Source organism: Phyllostomus hastatus, unplaced genomic scaffold (genome assembly GCF_019186645.2).
Source record: "Phyllostomus hastatus isolate PE091 unplaced genomic scaffold, TTU_PhHast_1.1 phas_scaffold_193, whole genome shotgun sequence".
NCBI lineage: Eukaryota > Metazoa > Chordata > Mammalia > Chiroptera > Phyllostomidae > Phyllostomus > Phyllostomus hastatus.
Window position 1 is genome coordinate 9,453,485 of NW_025334015.1, and position 18,197 is coordinate 9,471,681.

Sequence of the window (18,197 nt, forward strand, 5' to 3'; positions counted from 1 at the left end):
AGATTACCAGATATTAGCTTATCTTGTCGCCCTATCTGCTGGTAGAGCATGTCCTCTGCAAAGATCTGAGGCTTTCTGTGTTGTGACCACTTATTGACCTTTTGGAGTCATTGAATACGCCTTCGCCACTTTCTCCAGACTCTGCATCTATTAGTCTGATTTCCAAAAAGAGAATAGATGGATGCAGTGACTAAGTTTGTCTAAGAATGCAAGTGGATTGCCTATTGAATTTGCTTCATATCCTTTTAAACTCTTCCACAAATAAAATAACAAGGAGCTTTGGAGGGGTGAATCTACTTCTGACTCTTGGTAAGAGCTTTATCTGAAAATCTGTTTGTTTGAGGGTTTTTTTGTATCTAAAATGTGTTTATTGGGATGGTTCCCCACTCATCTTGGTTCAGGGTACTTTTAGTGCTGCTTCCTTCTGAAAGAGCATCCTTCTGTAAGCCTTGCTTTTCCTCTTGTAGGCTGACAGAGGACAGTGGAGCAGCTAACACACGAAACTACCGTTTGTGCATGGCTAAAGACGGTGGTGATTTTATAGCATCCTGGGCATTTCACATCCATGAAATAGGAATTGGGGCTCTGCACCAGGTGCTTCTTCTTGTGTTTCCTCTTCTCCTTTTCTGGAGAGGGAAGAAGGAGATCCTTTGCACAAGGCATGTTGTCGTGGGGAGGTCATCACCACCGGATGAAAATCTTATAAGGGTTCAAAGATGTTGGCTAGGACAGAAGCCCAAGACGCATAGCAGGAATAGCTGTCTCCAGGGAAGAATGGAGAGGGCTCTCATCAGCTTTGTCTTCCACATCCACGTATTACTCACAGGTTCCTCATCCAGACTGGCACCTGCAGAAGGTTTTCAAAGTTTGGAAGATGACAGTGGAAAATCTGGCAAGTGCAGGAAATGACCATGGCTACTGCCATGTGATTCCAGACCAGCACTATCAATAGCTCTTTGTGAGATACGGCTGAGTTCTAGATCTGTGCTGTCCCACACAGAAGCCACAGGTGACCATGGAGCCCTTGGAAATGTGCATAGTGGAAGCAAGGAACTGAATTGTAAATTGTGTTTAGTTTAATAAACTTAAACTTATCCACAGGTAGCTGGTGGCTACTATACTGGAGAGTGCAATTTTATTTTATCTTTTATTCTTGTTGAGGACATTTTTCATTGCTTTTTAGAGAGAGAAAAGGGAGGGAGAGAGAGAGGAAGGGGAGGGGGGAGAAAAAGGTGTGTGGGGGAGAGAGAGAGAGAGAGAGAGAGAGAGAGAGAGATCTGAGAGAGAATACCAATTGATTACCTTCTCGTACATGCCCCTACTGAGGATCAAACCAGCAACTTGGGCATGTGCCCTAACTGGGGATAGCATGCATGACCCTACAGTCCAGGGCACGGTGCTCCAATCCACTGAGCCACACCAGCCAGAGCTTGGGCACTGCAATTTTAGACTTTCAGTTGACTTTTCCAGATACTAGAGGCCAAATCCAGATATCCTAACTGGTTGAATTTTGAAACCTTAACCTTAACCAACTCCGGAATTTGAACCCAAACTAAAAGTAGCAGGTGGTTGAAAAGTGAAAGACTGGAGAGAAAAAAATATATCCTTATCGATTCCTGAGGTGAGAGAACACATATAAAATTAATTTTAAACCAAGTAGATAGAAAAATTTAGTTAAGCACCTAAACATTTGGTATAACTACAATATCAAAAATGACTTTGCTTTTGTCCCCCCTAAACTTAATGGAGTGAATGGGCAGATGAATTTGGCATTAGGTCACACAATGAAATATAAATGAAAAACAAACACCAGACAGGCTTGAGTGGATGTGGATTAAATTAAATATTTACACTCTACACAACAGAGCTTTTGTAAAGGGCAATTTTATAAACCAGAAACCTCAATAAGAAAAGAGTGGTGGAAACGGTTTTATTTGTGTGAGACCCACTGTTTGACACCTGGGCCCGGAGCCATCCAACCCAGCGGCCAGCAGGTGCCCAGGGTTTCGCAAAGTACAATGATCCAGCTGTGTTTACCTGCCTTCGTGTCTGCACGTACATAAAATAGATGGGCAGAACTTAAACCAATCACTGTTGATAGTAGTTATTTTAGTTAGGTTTTTTTTTGTTATCATTGCCTTTATCCTTTTCTGTTTTCTCCAGATTATGAATATTGAGCTATAACATGTTTTTAAGAATTGTTTTTCAACTGGGAGAAGATATTTACCAATGACACATCTGATAAGGAGTTAATATCCAAAATTTATAAAGAACACATACAACTTAACACCAAAATATACAAGCAATCCAATTAAAATGGGTAAAAGACCTGAATAGACTTTTCATCAAAGAGGACATACAGGTGGCCAATAGACATATGAAAAGATGCTCAATGTCACTAATCATCAGAGAGAGGCAAATTAAAACTGCAATGAGATATCACCTCACACCTGTCAGAATGGAAAACGATAAATCAACAAACAAGTACTGGGGAGGATATGGAAAGGTGAACACTTGTGCACTGTAGGTGAGATTGCAAATTGGTGAAGTCACTGTGGAAGTTTCCTTAAAAAATTAAAATTAGAACTACCATGTGACCCAGCAATTCCACTTCTAGATATTTATACAGAGAAATCAAAACACTAATTTGAAAAGATATATGTGCCCCTATGTTCATTGCAACATTATTTATAATAGCTAAGATATGGAAGCAACCTAAGTGCCAATTGATAGAAAATTGGATAAAGAAGAGGTGGTACATATATACAATGGAATGTTACTTGGCCATAAAAAAGAATGAAATGTTACCACTTGTGACTACATGAAAAGGCCCAGAGGGTACTATGCTAAATGAAATAAGTCAGACAGAGAAAGGACAAACACCATATGATATCACTTATATGTGGACTCTAAATAACAAAATAAACGCAACAGAAACAGACTCATAAATACGAAGAACAAACTGACAGGTGCCAAATGGGAGGGAGCTGCAGGGCTGGGTGAAAAAAGTGAAGGGATTGAAAAGTACAGATTGGTAGTTACAACATAGTCACAGGATGTCAAATACAGCACAGAAAGTGTAGTCAATAATACAGTAACAGAGCCCTGGCTGGTGTGGCTCAGTGGATTGAGTACCTGCCCTGATTCCCAGTCAGGGCACATGCCTGGGTTGTAGGCAAGGTCCCCAGTGGGGGGCGCTTGAGAGACAACCACACATTGATGTTTCTCTCCCTCTTTTTCTCCTTCCCTTCCCCTCTCTCTAAAAAGAAATAAGTAAATAAACTCTTTAAAAAATAATATAGTAATAAGTACATATGGTGCCAGGTGGGTACTTGAAATATCAGGGGGAATGTTTTGTAAATTGTATAATTGCCTAAACACTATGTTGTACACCTGAAACTAATATAAAATAATATTGAATGGCAGCTGTAATTGAAAAATTTAAAAAATTTTAAGAACTAAAAGTTAAAAAAAAGAATTTTTTTTTCAAAAGAGAAAAGCACTGAGGATAACACAGTAAACATTCATGTGCCTACCACCCAGACGGAACAACTGTTATAAGTTGTTGGATTTGCTTTGAATATTTCTCTCTCTGTCTTCTTTCAAAGAAATTAAATACTATGGCTCCACCAGAAGCGCCTGTGCACCTTTCCTTGGTCCTGTGGCCCTCTTTTCCCCGGAGCATCCAGTGGCATGAATTTAATGTGTTTTCCCACACATTTGAAGTACTTTTCCTACATATGTATATATTCATGAAAACATGGAACATTGTTTCATGTGTTTTAAAATTCACAATGTTTTCCAAAGAAGACACACAAAATGCCAACAGATCCGTGAAAAGATGCTCAACATCGCTAGTCATCAGGAAAATGCAAAACAAAACCACGATGAGATGTCACCTCACATCTATCAGAAAGGCTGCTATCAAAAAGACAAAAGATAACAGGTGTCAATGAGGCCATGGAGAAAAGAGCATCTTTATGCACTATTGCTGGGAATATAAGTTGGTGCAGCCACTGTGGAAAACAGTATGGAGTTTCCTTAAAGAGTTAAAAATAGAACAATCATAGGATCCAGCAATTCCACTTTGGGGTATATATCTAAGGAAATGAAATCTGTCTCAAAGAGGTATCTTCACCCCCATAGTCACTGTAGCATATTCACAATAGCCAAGACATGGAAACAACTGAAATGTCAGACAAATGGATCCAGAAAATGTGATCTACATATGAATATTACTCATCCATAAAAGAGACGGAAATCCTGCCTCAAAAGAATGAGTAGAACTTGAAGCACTATATAAAGTGAAATAAGTCAGACAGATGAGGACAAATACTGGATGATCTCACTTGTATGTGGAATCTGAAAAAGCCAACTCAGAAACAGAGAGTAGAGTGGCTTCCAGGGGCTGGGCGTGGGGGAAGTGAGACGCTGGTCAAAAAGCACAGATGTCCAGCTCTGGGTCTCATGTATGACGCAGTGACTACAGTTAACAATGCTGTATTGTTATGTACTTGGAAGCTGATGAAAGAGTAGATGGTAAATGTTCTCTCCACAGCAAACAAATGGTAATTACAAGGTGAAGGAGGTGTTAACTAACCCTACTGTAGGGGTATATATTTCACAAGATGTGTGTATCAAATCATCACATTCTATACCTTAAACTTACACAATGTTGTATATGTCAACTATATTTCAATAAAGCTGGGAAAATAAAATCTACTTTGAATTACATTGTGTATGTTTCTACAAATTATTCTTGTCTTTCAATTTTGTGTTTCTAAGACATGTTGAAACATACATACATGCCTTAATTGGACAAATTACTTTTAAAATATGTATTTATTTTAAAGATTTTATTTACTTTTACACAGAGAGAAAGGGAGGGAGGAAGAGAGAGGGAAACATCAATGTGTGGTTGCCTCTGGCATGCCCCCTACTGGGGACCTGGCCTATAACCCAGGCATGTGCCCTGACTGGGAATTGAACCAGCCACCCTTTGGTTTGCAGGCCTGCACTCAATCCACTGAGCCACACCAGCCAGGGGGACAAATTACTTTTTAAAGGTGCACCTTTAAAAACCGCCACTACAATAATAAAAAGTAACATATTTATAGAATTGTATGGTGTGTATTCTCATGTCACCTCATTTGAGCTTCACAACAACCTGGGCAGCAGATATTATAATTCATCCCATTTAGCAGATAAAGAAGTATAGTTCAAAAAGTTCAAGGACTTGTCCAGGGCCACAGAGGTACCAAGAGGCAAAATCTGAACTCAAACTCTGGCCATTACGGTCAGGAGTTTCTGTACCCCAACATTTTCCCTCCCATGGTGCCTTGGGAAACTCAAGTTCTGGTTTCTCACTCAGCCCAGTGGCGGGCGGTAGGCAGAATTCACCCTCGCTGACCAAGGAAAGGCAAGAACAGAGAAATCAGTAAAGGACAGGAAAAACAGAGCAAGTGAGAGAAATGGTCATTTTGTCCAGGCATGCGGCGTTACTAAATTTTGCCCTGATGCTCATCACTTGGAAAAGACCAAAGTTTATGAAGACTGAGAGGAGCAGTAGCTCAGATATCATCATTCTAGCACATGTTGGCAGCCCTGCGGTTGGAGGGCGGGGGCTAGAGGCAGCTAACTCTTCACCTCCAAAACTGGAGGAGGTTCACAGATAATTTAGACGTTTCCGTATAAGCATTAGTTGAATGGCAGAGTGTGAAAGTGAGATCTTTTTAAAGTTGTTTTAATCCTTGTCTACCCAGTATTAAACAGTCTGAATCAAGTGGAGGACAAACATGAAATGTTTACTTATTTCCCTCTGCTACGCTCAACTGAATCTCTTTTCCCATTATTTTGGGAAAGAAGGGAGAGGGAGAAAATGTCTCCTTCCAAGGGATGGCTGAGCCTCTCTTGGTTGCGTTGCCTCTGCCCCCTGGCTGCAGGCATCCGAATTCGGTTCTCACGGTAGTGTGAGCCTGAGTCTTTCAGTGCACCCGCCTGGCTCCCTTACCTCGAGTCCCTCGGCTTCCATTCCAGGGATCTCCACTAGGGGCGCACCCGGGCTCCTCCGAGGCCTCTGTCTCCACACCCCGTGCTGGGGCAGCAGCACCAGGCCTGGAGACGGATGCCAACCGCCGTTGAGGAGGGGAGACCCATCTCCTTTCTCACTGTGGCGTGGTCGCCGTGAGTGATTCTCTCAGGCCTCTCACTGCTCCAGGCCAAGGCACACTACCTCATACCTGACCAGGCCTGATGATTTTCCAGCGCTCTCCAGGCCTCTCCTTTTATGGACTTGCAGGGCCTAATGCTCAAGTAGCAGGAGCAGGCTCAGCTGCCTCCTGACAAGCCCTGGGAAGTTATCTGACCTCAATGGTTTTCAACTCTGCATAGATGGTGGGGGCACAGAAAACCTTATTTGTTCTCAGCCTGGAATCCCAATCTCCGGGTCTGATTCTATCATAGAGAAATGCTTACGTCATCTCTCTAACATTTTTTAAAAATTGTTTTTGTTGAATTGGGGTGACAGTCGTTAATAAAATTGTGTAGTTTTCAGATGCACAATTCTTTCTTCTTTCTTATCCTCACCTGAGGACATTTTTTCATTTCTTTTAGAGAGGAAGGGAGAGAGAGAAGCATCAATTGGTTGCCTCCCATACACATCCGGACCAAAGATCGAGCTCACACCCTAGGTATGTACCCTGACCGTGAACCAAACCTGCAACTCTTCAGCCACAGGATGCCATTCCAACCGACCGAGCCACACTGGACAGGGCATGGACAGTTCTATAACACACCATCTGTATGCCAAGTCTCCTTGCACCTCTACTTATCCCCCCTTCACCCTTCTCTAACATTTTCAGTCTCCTTTTTCAAGCAGACAGAGCAAGACTTTAGGGAAAACTGCCCACAAATTTTGCTTTTCTCGTATTTATTTTCACAGTATATTTTATTAATAACAAATGATTCTAGTTTTCCATTTACCATAATGATACAAGGTTTTACAATTGCATACACTTATATAAATTTTTAAAGTAATTTTGTTTAAAGAAAAATATTCAGTTGATCATTGCACACATGGCAAGTGGATATGGAAAAAGGTATTTGAAAACGGAAGTTGGTGATATTTAGAAATGTGCCTTAGAAATCAGAGTGACGTTGATGATCTGACCAGTGGGGCTCAGTGGGTCGGGCGTCATTGCGCAGAGCGAAGGGTCGCCCGTTCTATTCCTGGTCAGGGCACATGCCTGGTTTGGTCCCCGTTGGGGCACATAGGAGAGGCAACTATTGGTGTTTCTGTCTCACATCGATGTTTCTCTTTCTCTGTTCCTCTTTCCCTTCCCCTCTCTCCAAAAATAAATAAATAAAATCTTTTAAAAAATATTGAGTCGAGCTAGGACATGTAATGTGTCTAAAGTCAGTCACCAATAAATGCTGATCAAATGTTGGTAATTCACTGTAGTAGTGAGTATCTACTACATGCCTGGTAGGTTTCTTAAAACAGTTTATTGAGTTATAATTTATATACCATAAACTTCTACCAGTTTAAGTTTATAGTCAATGACTGTTAGTAAGTTTACAGAGTTATGCATCCATAGCCACAATCCAATTCAGAGCATTTCTATCACCCCCAAAATATCCCTCAGGCCCATTTGAAGTCACTCTCCCCCAGGGTTTCCCAGCCCTAGGCAACTGTAACCTGTTTAAAGATTGAGCTTCTGGATTTGCTCTTCTTCATGTAAACTGACTTACACAATATGTGTTTTTTTTTTGTCTGGCTTCTTTCACTTAGCATAATGTTTTTGTGGTTCATGGAGGAAGGCTGTTGCTAGGAACATCCACACACAAGTCTTTGTGTGAACATATGTTTTTATTTCTCTTGGGTGGCTGCCTAGGAGTAGAATTGCTGGGCTGTAGGGTAAATTTATCTTTAACTTCTAAAGAAACTGCCAAACAGTTTTCCAAAGAGGTGGCACCATTTTACATTCCCACCAGCAAAAGCGTGAGAGCGGCAGGTGTTGTACATGCGTTCTTTCACGTAGATATGTGTGGTCGAGTCATAACCAGTACTTCACAGGTGAGCAACCTGCAGCTGAAAGAGGTTAACTGACTTGCAGGTGGTCACACAGCCTTGACCATGGTTGTATTCAACCATATCTGACTCTGAATCCCATTTTTTCCCACCACCAGAAGAGTGTCTGGGCTGGGTGTTCCTTTTCCTTAGAAGAGGTGAGGGAGGGAGCTGCAGTAGCTCTTGGTTGGGCCCGAGGGCCTGAGCTGGAGCCCCACCAGAGCCCAGGTGAGTAATGGAGCCTTGGGCGAGGGAAGGAGGTCTGGTCTTTTTGCCACCTGGCCCCGGATACCAAGCCCCGGAAATGATTTACCCGGCTCACTGATTCAAGTTTAGTATGAGACTTTAGTTCTGCCTCATGATGACACAGCAAATGAGCAAGGTGGGCAGTAGAAAGAGGTCCCCACCACTGTGGACTTTGACAGTCTTGTAACAGCTGGGCTGGCCAGAGAATGGAGAGGGGAGATTTTTGTTTTCCTCTTGTCACTGAGTCAGCAAGTCCTTAGTTACTGAGATCACATCCACTAACAAGTCCAGGCAACTGCTGACTGCGTTGTTCCCGTTGCCTTGTGCTTCATGCTTGGTCAAAACACAAACAGCTGGGTGTGTAAATTGATTACATAAGGACATGGGAGACAACAGAATCAAATTGAAAAGATCAAGCAAGAATTATTGCTTTCTGTACTTTTGACCTTCAGCAGGATTTTAATGAAAGTCCTTTATTCGTACCTTTTTATATCACCATCTCCAGAGGCATCATGTTAGGGTAAACAAGCATGCAGTCTGACATTTTCATTCATTCATCCTTTGCGCAGGGGCCGTGTCTTGTTCGGCTCTGTGTTCCCTGCAGTGCTTAGCATGGCGTCTTACAACATCAGACCTTCATCGTGTCTCACCTGGATGGTTCAGTCAGTCTCCCAGTGGTCACCTCCATCCATATTTCCTCCGTGCAGTCCATTTTCCACGCTGTCTCCTGAATCATCTTTCTAAAACACATTTTTTTTAATTCAAAGAGAAAGGACAACATTGTACTATTTAATTAGATTCATGGTGTTGCAAATATGGCAAAAGTAGTCCCGTACATACCTGTGTGTTTACAGATGCCCGCTGATCTATGGTATGGCCAAAAGAAAAGAAAATAAATACTTGAAGGTGGGCAGCTGCTGTGGGGAAAATTTCATAATATTTAGCAGGTTATAAAAGATCACTTTAATCTGGTTCAGCAACCTGCTGTTTGATTTCTCTGTTCTCTTCCCCTCTGTGCTCTATCTAAAAAGGCCACTCACTTTCCTTACATTTCCTAGCTCCTGTGGCAGGCCTGAACCTAAAGCAGTGTTCAATAAATACCTTTTGGTAGATCAATAGTTATTTTGACCTGTTATATTAATTCTATAAGGGTTCTAAGGATTTGTCTACTAATTCCCAGGACTTTCTTCATAACAGAGGATGTATAAGAAAGGTAAATAAAGGACACTATTTTTCTTCTTCTCAGAGTGGAGCCACTGATTCATTCAATCTATGTCTTAGATTTTTTAAAGGTCAAATCTTCATTTTAAAATTGCAGAAGTGTCACCCTGTCTGAGTGGCTCCGTTGGTGAGAGCATTGTCCCAACCCACCAAGGTAACAGATTCGATCCCCAGCCAGGGCACGTACAAGAAGCAACCAATTAATGTATAAATGAGTAGAACTACAAAGCAATGTTTCTCTCCCACCAACTCCCACCCCAACCTTCTTCTCTTTCTCTAAAAAAAAATCAATTAAAATTTTCTTTTCAAATTGCAGAAGTGTTCACTCCTCAAAGTAGAAGACATTCATAAAGAAACAGTAAAATGCTAATTTTCTAACATTAGACAAGTTTAGTGAAACGTTTTATGAAAGGCTTTAATGGTCATTTAAACTTGAGCTGCTAATTATTTTCTTAGGGAAAACTAAAAATAAATGAATGAATAAAGAAAGAAAACATAAATAAAAGTCTCTATGGGCTATTAAGGTTGCTCACACTTTACAAACTACATGGAGTCAACATCTAACAGTTTTGGAAATGCTATTCTGGGAAATGAATGAGTTAAAACCACTGAAAGAACTTAAAATTTAACTAATTTCAGAGTAGCATATACACTTGTAAATTTAATGATATATTTATGATTTTACCATCAAAATGTCCTATTCCATTCTGTAATTGCCCAGCCACGTGAACAAGTTCATATTATAATAGAATTAATTATTAAACCTTTTATTTATATACTTATAGGCATTATTTTAAAACGAAACCATGTACCAAAAAACAAATCTCAAAAATATGTATAGCAAATTTGACAACAAATCAATATATTGCTATATAAAAAACTGTTAAGATCAGATAAACCTCCACCAGTGTTTAGGGTTTCAGAATGCACTTCCCCAAAATGTGCCACTTTGACATATGGACTATTTTGAGCTGAAGGCAATTGAGACCCAGCAGATTCAAGAAAATGTTCACCTCTCCATTAACTACCCAAAAGAGTTTAGATAGAGGGGGAATGGGGCCTGGTTCATAGAGAAAGCTGTTACCAGAGATAAGTTTTTATCTGAATGACCTACTGCGTGGCGGGGCAAATATCTACTGAACATCTCCCAAATGTAAGAATATGTGCTATGAACTCCCCCCTCCCCCTTGGAAGCTTCAGGCCCTATCCCACCCCTTAGCTTGGATTCCATATAGGCCTCAACTGCTTGACTTGCCCTGGGGGCTCATTTTTATGGGCCCCTATACATACATATGTAATTAAATTTGCTTTTTTTCCTGTTAATATGTCTTATGTTAATTTGATTATTAGACCAACCATAGAACCTAGAAGGGCAAAAGGAGAATTTTTCTTCTCCTACATGGTCAAAAGCCATAAAAGACATCTCTAAGAAGGCAATATGACTAATAGATAATAAGAAAAATTATTCAGTTTCAACTTCACCAGCCCTGGCTGGTGTGGCTCAGTGGATTAAACATTGGCCTGCAAAATGAAAGATTGTCAGTTTGATTCCCAGTCAGGGCACATGCCTGGGTTGTGGGCTGGGTCCCCAGTAGGGGGCATGTGAGAGACAACTGATTGATGTTTCTCTTCCTCTCTTTCTTCATCCCTCCTCTCTCTCTAAAAAGAAGTAAAATCTTCCATTTCAACTTCACCAGAAATCAAAATACCACCTTTTGCTGATCAAGCCAACAAAGTTAAGGAAAAAATTAGTACTATCATCCATGAATAGTGAGTATGTAATAAAACAGGGGAGTAATATATTTCTGGTGGCAATATAAAATTGGTATAATCCACCCTGGCAGGCATAACTCAGTGGATTGAGCGTGGGCTGCGAACCAAAGTGTCACAGGTTCGATTCCCAGTCAGGGTACATGCCTGGGTTGCAGGCCATGACCCCTAGCAACCGCACATTGATGTTTCTCTCTCTCTCTCTATCTCCCTCCCTTCCCTCTCTAAAAATAAATAAATAAAATCTTTTTAAAAATTGGTATAATCCTTTTGGAAAGCTATTTGGCAATATGTATCAAGGATCTTAAAAAATGTTCATGCTTTTTGTTAATTTCACTTCTGGGATCTATATAAGAGGATAATCTTACATGATAAAAAATAATATACAGAAAAATATTTGTCAGAACATTATATATACAGTTGCAAACCACCTAAATAGTCAACATTAAAACACAAGAAAAATTACGGTATATTAGTTGATGAAATATCACACAGCAAATATGAATTGATATGAGTGACTCCCAAAAACATAATATTGAGAAGAAAATAAAAGCAAGTTGTAGAATATTCACAGTATGATACTAATTATATAGAGTTTGAAACATTCAAGTAAGACTACATATTACTTAGGGATACCTACTTATATGGTGGAAATATAGATAAATGCATGGGCTGAATTGTCACCAAACATGGTAGAGAAAGAGGGAGCTACAAATGAGGAAGGTTACACAGAAAGAATCAATTGAAATGTTAATGACTTTTTCTTAAGTTCCATAAGGATTTATGAATTTTCATTTCACTATTCCTTATATCTTTTTATATGTTTTAAATATTTCATGATAAATTTAAAATATATAACTATCAAAAAGTTACACATAAATCCAATGTAACAGCATGGAAAATATTTGTGCTATAATATTAAGTTAAACAAATGACATATTCAAAATGATTACAACTGTGTAAAAGCCATAAAAAAATTGGCAAAGGAATACCCCTCAAAATTAACACCTTTCCCTCCATATGGTAGTGTTGCTTCCTTATTCTTTTTAAATATTTTGTCTATTTTCTTTTATACTTGACATTGTACTATACTTCAAAAATAATAAACCTATTTTAAAAAACAGATGTATTTATTACTTATTAAACCATTTGTACTATTATATTGCATTTGATTTACAAGCTGATGTTCTGTATGGCTTAGAATTGAGCATCATGTATGAGATGTAGAATGAAGAAAGCAAACTGGAGGGAAGTGACATTGATAGGGAGCCAAGTCGGTTGACAAAGGAGTGCAAAACCAGGTGGAGCAAGGACTGGTGCGCTAGATTCATGAAGTTTCTGAGGAAGATTATTCTGATGATTGTGGATAATTGAGGTTGGCTTCCAGTCAGACTTGAGGTAGCAGCAAGTTTCTGCATATGCAAAGTGCACAATATTAATTAATTTTGTAGAAAGAAAAAAATAATGAATGGAAGAATAAGGTTGCATCAAATATTGAAATTGAGGCTCTCACTCAAGCTTGGGTATTAGAGTATTTTTGTAATTTCCAAAGACTCTTAGAATGGTCACAGTTCTTTTTCTTTTCTAAAGATTTTATTTTTTTTTTATTTTTAGAGAGGGGAAGGGAGACAGAAAGAGAGGGAAGAAACATCAATGTGTGGTTGCCTCTCATGTACCCCCTACTGGGGATCTGGCCTAAAACCCAGACATGTCCCAGGCATGTTTGATTCCCTGAGTGGGAGTCGAACCAGTGACACTTTGATTCATAAGCTGGTGCTCAGTCCACTGAGCCACAGCCAGTCAGGGCCAGTCACAGTTCTTTGAGAGTATCAGCTTTAACTTCCTCATGTTATCATTGAGCAAACTAAATCTAGCCAGGTAAGCCAAAGCATCAAATATTTTTACTTTTTTCATTGTATTCAATATTAGTTCCTGTGTCAAAACAAGAACAAACAATGCCTTAAAATTTTTATAGGAAAATATACTACAAATTCTTTGGCCTACTCCTTTGCCAGTCATAGAAAACTCTTGACAATCTGTCTCTGACCTATCTTTCTATCTTATCTTCCACTAATCCTCCAGAGAAGCACAGAGCTTCTGTAATACTCTGCTTTCCTACCTCCCAACCTGTGTTGACACCGTTTTCTCCCTCGTCCCTTCTCTCTAGAAAAGCTTCACCTTTCAAGGTACAACTAAGACACTTGTTGGGACCCATATGTAGTGTAATGAGTGCCTTGATTTGACTGATGGTGTGGAAATCAAGTAGAATATAAAAAGCTTGTGCTTGAGATGGGGAAGAATGCAGGAGCTGTGGAGAATACTAATGATAATAATGACAATGATGACTACCAAAACTGTTTGCCTGATCACTATGTACTAGACCCTGTGTTAATTTATTATCACACTTAATAATATTCTCAATAACTCTGCAAAATGGTATATCAGTTAGGATTGTGTTAGATATAATAGAAGAACCTACTGCAAGAACTTAAAGAAGTCAGTATACTGTTTTCTTCTCTCATTTAATAAGGAGCCCAGTCCAGTTCTATGTGTGACTCAGTGAGGTCACCAATATTTCAACTTCACTCTGTCTTCTCACTTCACTGTAGTTAGCAAATGTCGTTCATTTTTGTGGCCATAATATCACTGATACTTCTCGACATTGCATCTTCCAGTGAGAAAGAAAGGGCAATGGGTATTTCTTCTCAAGAATTTCCATCAACGTATTTTTGGTCAGAATTATGTCTCTTGGTTAGCTCTGTTTGCATGGGAGGTTGCAAGATCACCAAATAAATTATTGTAAATAAAGAAGAAGGAGGCCCTGGCTGGTGTAGCTCAGTGGATTGAGCGTGGGCTGCAGAAGGGTCACCAGTTCGATTCCCAGTCAGGGCACATGCTTGGCTTGTAGGCCAGGTCCCTAGTGGGGGCCATATGAGAGGCAACCACACATGATGTTTCTCTTCCTCTCTTTCTCTTTCCTTCCCCTCTCTCTAAATAAATTTTTTAAAAATTAAAAAAAAAAAGACAGACGAGGCTTGAGCAGTGTGACTCAGTTGGTTGAGCATTGTCCTGCAAAGCAAAATGTTGCCAGTTCAGTATTTCTCTTACACTGATGCTTCTCTCCCTCTATTTCTCCCTCCCTTCCCCTCTTTCTAAAAATAAATAAATAAAATCTTTAAAAAAGTAATGGATAATTTGGTAGACAACCCTCAAATATTATCCTCATTTTATAGATGAGGGAAATAAGACATAAGAATGCTAACAAATTGTATTGGAAGTAAGTCTGACAGCAGAGCCCAGGCTATTAACCATTTACATTATATTACATTAGTATTGTTTTTAAATATATTTTATTGATTATGCTATCACAGTTTTCCCAATTTCTCCTTTTTTATCCCCCTTCTGCCTTGTACCCCCCACTCTCTCGCATCCCTCCCCCCACTTAGTTCATGTCCATGGGTTGTACATATAAGTTCTTTGAGTTCTCTCTTTCCTATACCACTTCTGACCTCTCCTCAACTATTTTATGCCTACCAATTATGCTTCTTTTTCCCGTACCTTTCCCCCCTATTCCTCCCCTCCCCCTCCCCACTGAAATGTCTCCATGTGATGCACATTTTTCTGATTGTGTTTCTGTTCTAGTTGTTTGCTTAATTTTTGTTTTCATTGTTTCTCTTTTTTTTTCAGGTTCATTTGTTGATAGTTGTGAGTTTGTTGTCATTTTACCATTCATATTTTTTATCTTCTTTTTCTTCCCTTTGTCATTTCATATAATAATGTCTTGGTGACAATGAACTCCTTTAACTGGACCTTATCTGGGAAGCACTTTATCTGCCCTTCCATTCTAAATGAAAGCTTTGCTGAGTAGAGCCATCTTGGATGTAGGTCCTTGCCTTTCATAACTTCAAACACTTTTTTCCAACCCCTTCTTGCCTTCAAGTTGTCTTTTAAGAAATCAGCTGATAGTCTTATGGGAACTCCTTTGTAGGTAACTCTCTACTTTCCTCTTGCTGCTTTTAGAATTCCCTATCTTTGATCTTATATAACAATGATAATGTGCCTTGGTGTGTTCCTCTTTGGGTCCAACTTCTTTGTTACTCCCTGGGCTTCCTGGACTTCTTGGAAGTTTATTTCCTTCACCAGATTAGGGAAGTTTTCCTTCATTATTTGTTCAAGTAAGTTTTTGAATAAGTTTTCTTGCTGTTGTTCTGCTCCTTCAGGCACCCCTATAATTTGGATATTGGAATGTTTCAGGTTGTCCCAGAGATTCCTCAGTTTCTCTTCATTTTTTTTGATTCTTGTTTCTTCATTCTGTTCCCATTGGATGTTTATTTCTTCCTTTTGTTCCAAATTGTTGCTTTGAGTCCTGGTTTCCTTCCTGTCCTTGTTGTTTCCCTAAATATTTTGCTTTATTTCATTTTGGGTATCTTTCATTTATTTTTTCATTTTTCGACTAAGCTCACTCAGTTCTGTGAGCATTTTAATTACTAGGGCTTTAAATTCTCCATCAGATAGGTTGGCTATCTCCTAATTGTTTAGCTCTCTTTGTGAAACTTTGCTCTGTTCTTTCATTTGGTCCATATTTCTTTGTCTTGGTGCACCTGTCTATTTGACTGTTCTGTTTGACTGTTTTTTTAATTCCTTGGTCGTCAGAGCTCCATGCAGTTTGATTTTCTGGCACTTCTGGATTTTTATTGATTTTAGATTGGTTGTTATCTTCCTTTTGGTTGTGCAAGGAAACAAAGGGTTTCTACCTACACCTTCATCTTGGCTGGAGCCCAGCATTAGTATTATTATTTTTAATCCTCACCCAAGAATATGTTTTTATTGACTTTTAGAGAGAGAGGAAAGAATAGAAAGAGAAACATCAATGTGAAAGAGAAACATCGATCAGTTGCCTACCATACGGGCTCTGACCAGGGATCAAACCTGCAATTTAGGTATGTGCCCTGGCTGGGAATTGAACTTGAAATCCTTTGGTACAGGGAACAATGCTCCAACCAACTGAGCCACCTGGCCAAGGCTATATGGCATTATTTTAAAATGGCTTTGGTCCTACTCTCCAGTTAAGAGGGGTTGTGAACAATACCAGAATACACTTGTACCACCTTTCCCTTCTTCAGTAGCTCCTCTTCCTCTTTGCTGCTGTCTTTCCCCTCAGATCTCAGAGGGGAGGCTGCACCTTTTGGTTAGGGCTAGGGGGAAGAAAACTGATATACTTCTATATTCTTTTTCTCATTTTAAATCCTAATCAGTAAGGAATCAATAAAGAGGATGATATCATAGAACTTTGAATGATTAAGTTCAGAGCTTGACAGAGAGGCAAAATCTTAAGGTTTTGATTACAAAGTTGTTTGAGTCATGGATGATTCATATTAGTAAGTAAGAGGAATTATTAATTTAATTTTTGATGTTAAGTTTCAGATATTGGCAAAACTTTTAGATAGGTACTGATGATCTTGAGTAAATCAAGATCATAATAAGCAGATGAGAAGAAAAATAAGGTAAATGAATAAGAAAAAGATAGTCCTGTCCCAATGAGGCAGGATAGTAAGAAACTGGGAAAATTCCTTGGCAGTTGTAATGGGGAAACTGAGGCAGAGATCTAAACAGGTGGCCCAGCAATTTATAGCCAGCTAATAAGCTGCAAGATCTTTCCTAACCAAGGACACTTAGAAGCAAATGGTTTACACATTCCAGACTGTTCTGGGGTAGACACATCTCAGTCCTGATCCCTCTTCGGTGATATTCTGTGAAGGTGAAACTGACCAGAGAATGACCTTGACCCCTCTATACACTCATTCTGATGCATCAGCATATTAAAGGACACACTTGGAAATCTGATGAATATTCCCTTGAGATCTTTCCTAAAAGTCCTGTCTTAGAGAACAGATAAAAAACCCTTAAGACAAAGGACCCAGTACATGTTCCTCCTTGGGCACACCCACACCTCACCTCCTTTCTTTCCTCAGGCGTGTTTCTTTGCTTTCTTTCTAAGCTCTAAAGGTTCCCAGGAGACTTGCATCTAGGGAAACAGCAGGCAATGACAGCTCATCAAGGGCTCTCCTCTGGCCTCTAGAGCCCGCACGGCCCAGCTGGCTCACTTCTGCCTCTGTGACTTTCTCCCTGAAGGGCCAAGGCAGCTCTGCCTGTGCTCACTCCGGTTGCCATGATCTTGCCTCTTCTATTTTAAGCCCTTCCTTTGTGTCACTGCCAACTTTAATAAGTGTTATCTCAAAATCACCTGGACTTGAATTGTGAAATCCTTCCTGCATGAAGCCAGGAACCCACACATTCCCGGTCTCTTTCCTGTGACACCCATTGGAATAATAATAAAATGCATTTGTTTTGCCAATTTCTAAACCTGATTTATATGCCTGAGAATGAAAAAGAGAGGGCAGCATTTCACAGTCTTGAAGATAATGAAATCATGAATTTTTTTTTTAATGACCAGGAACATCATCAATTTATATCATTTGGAGAACTGACAGCATGTTATTAAACTCTTTCTGTGGAACCAATTGGAACCAATATTGATTGAAGGGGGGATGGAAGTGATAAGAAAATGGTTCTGAAATGTTCTTTTAAATTACATTACAGTGGCCAGAGAGAAGAAGAGAGCTGTTAGTCTCTTAATGGCTATGGGCCAACTAACAAAAGGCTTCTCACTTTCTTGTTTTGCTTGTTGGAATTTCAGATTCATTTTTCAGGTGGCTGTTTCCGCAGATTGTTTTAGCCAGGCACCGCTGAGTTCCAGGAGCCTCTGCCTGCCTGCCTGCCTGCTTGCTTGCTTACTGGTGGGCTTTCCAGACTGCTGCCCACAGCCACTCCACAGAGGCAGACATTTCTTTGTGCAGACTCTGCTCTCCCAGAACTGGTCCTGCCTTACCGT

At 39.8% G+C, this 18,197-nt stretch overlaps 1 protein-coding gene across 1 annotated transcript; it reads right to left on the reverse strand.

The window, feature by feature from the left end:
• Positions 1-345: 345 nt before the first annotated feature.
• On the reverse strand, positions 346-663 carry LOC123832574 (40S ribosomal protein S27-like). Its single transcript, XM_045860294.1, has one exon. It carries the CDS (start codon positions 661-663, stop codon positions 409-411), a length of 255 nt encoding a protein of 84 aa, XP_045716250.1. The 3' UTR covers positions 346-408.
• Between the last annotated feature and the right edge of the window lie 17,534 nt (positions 664-18,197).

Excerpts from the sequence above, each read along its gene's own strand:
- LOC123832574 (XM_045860294.1), bottom strand. The coding sequence starts at position 663 with ATGCCTTGTGCAAAGGATCTCCTTCTTCCCTCTCCAGAAAAGGAGAAG.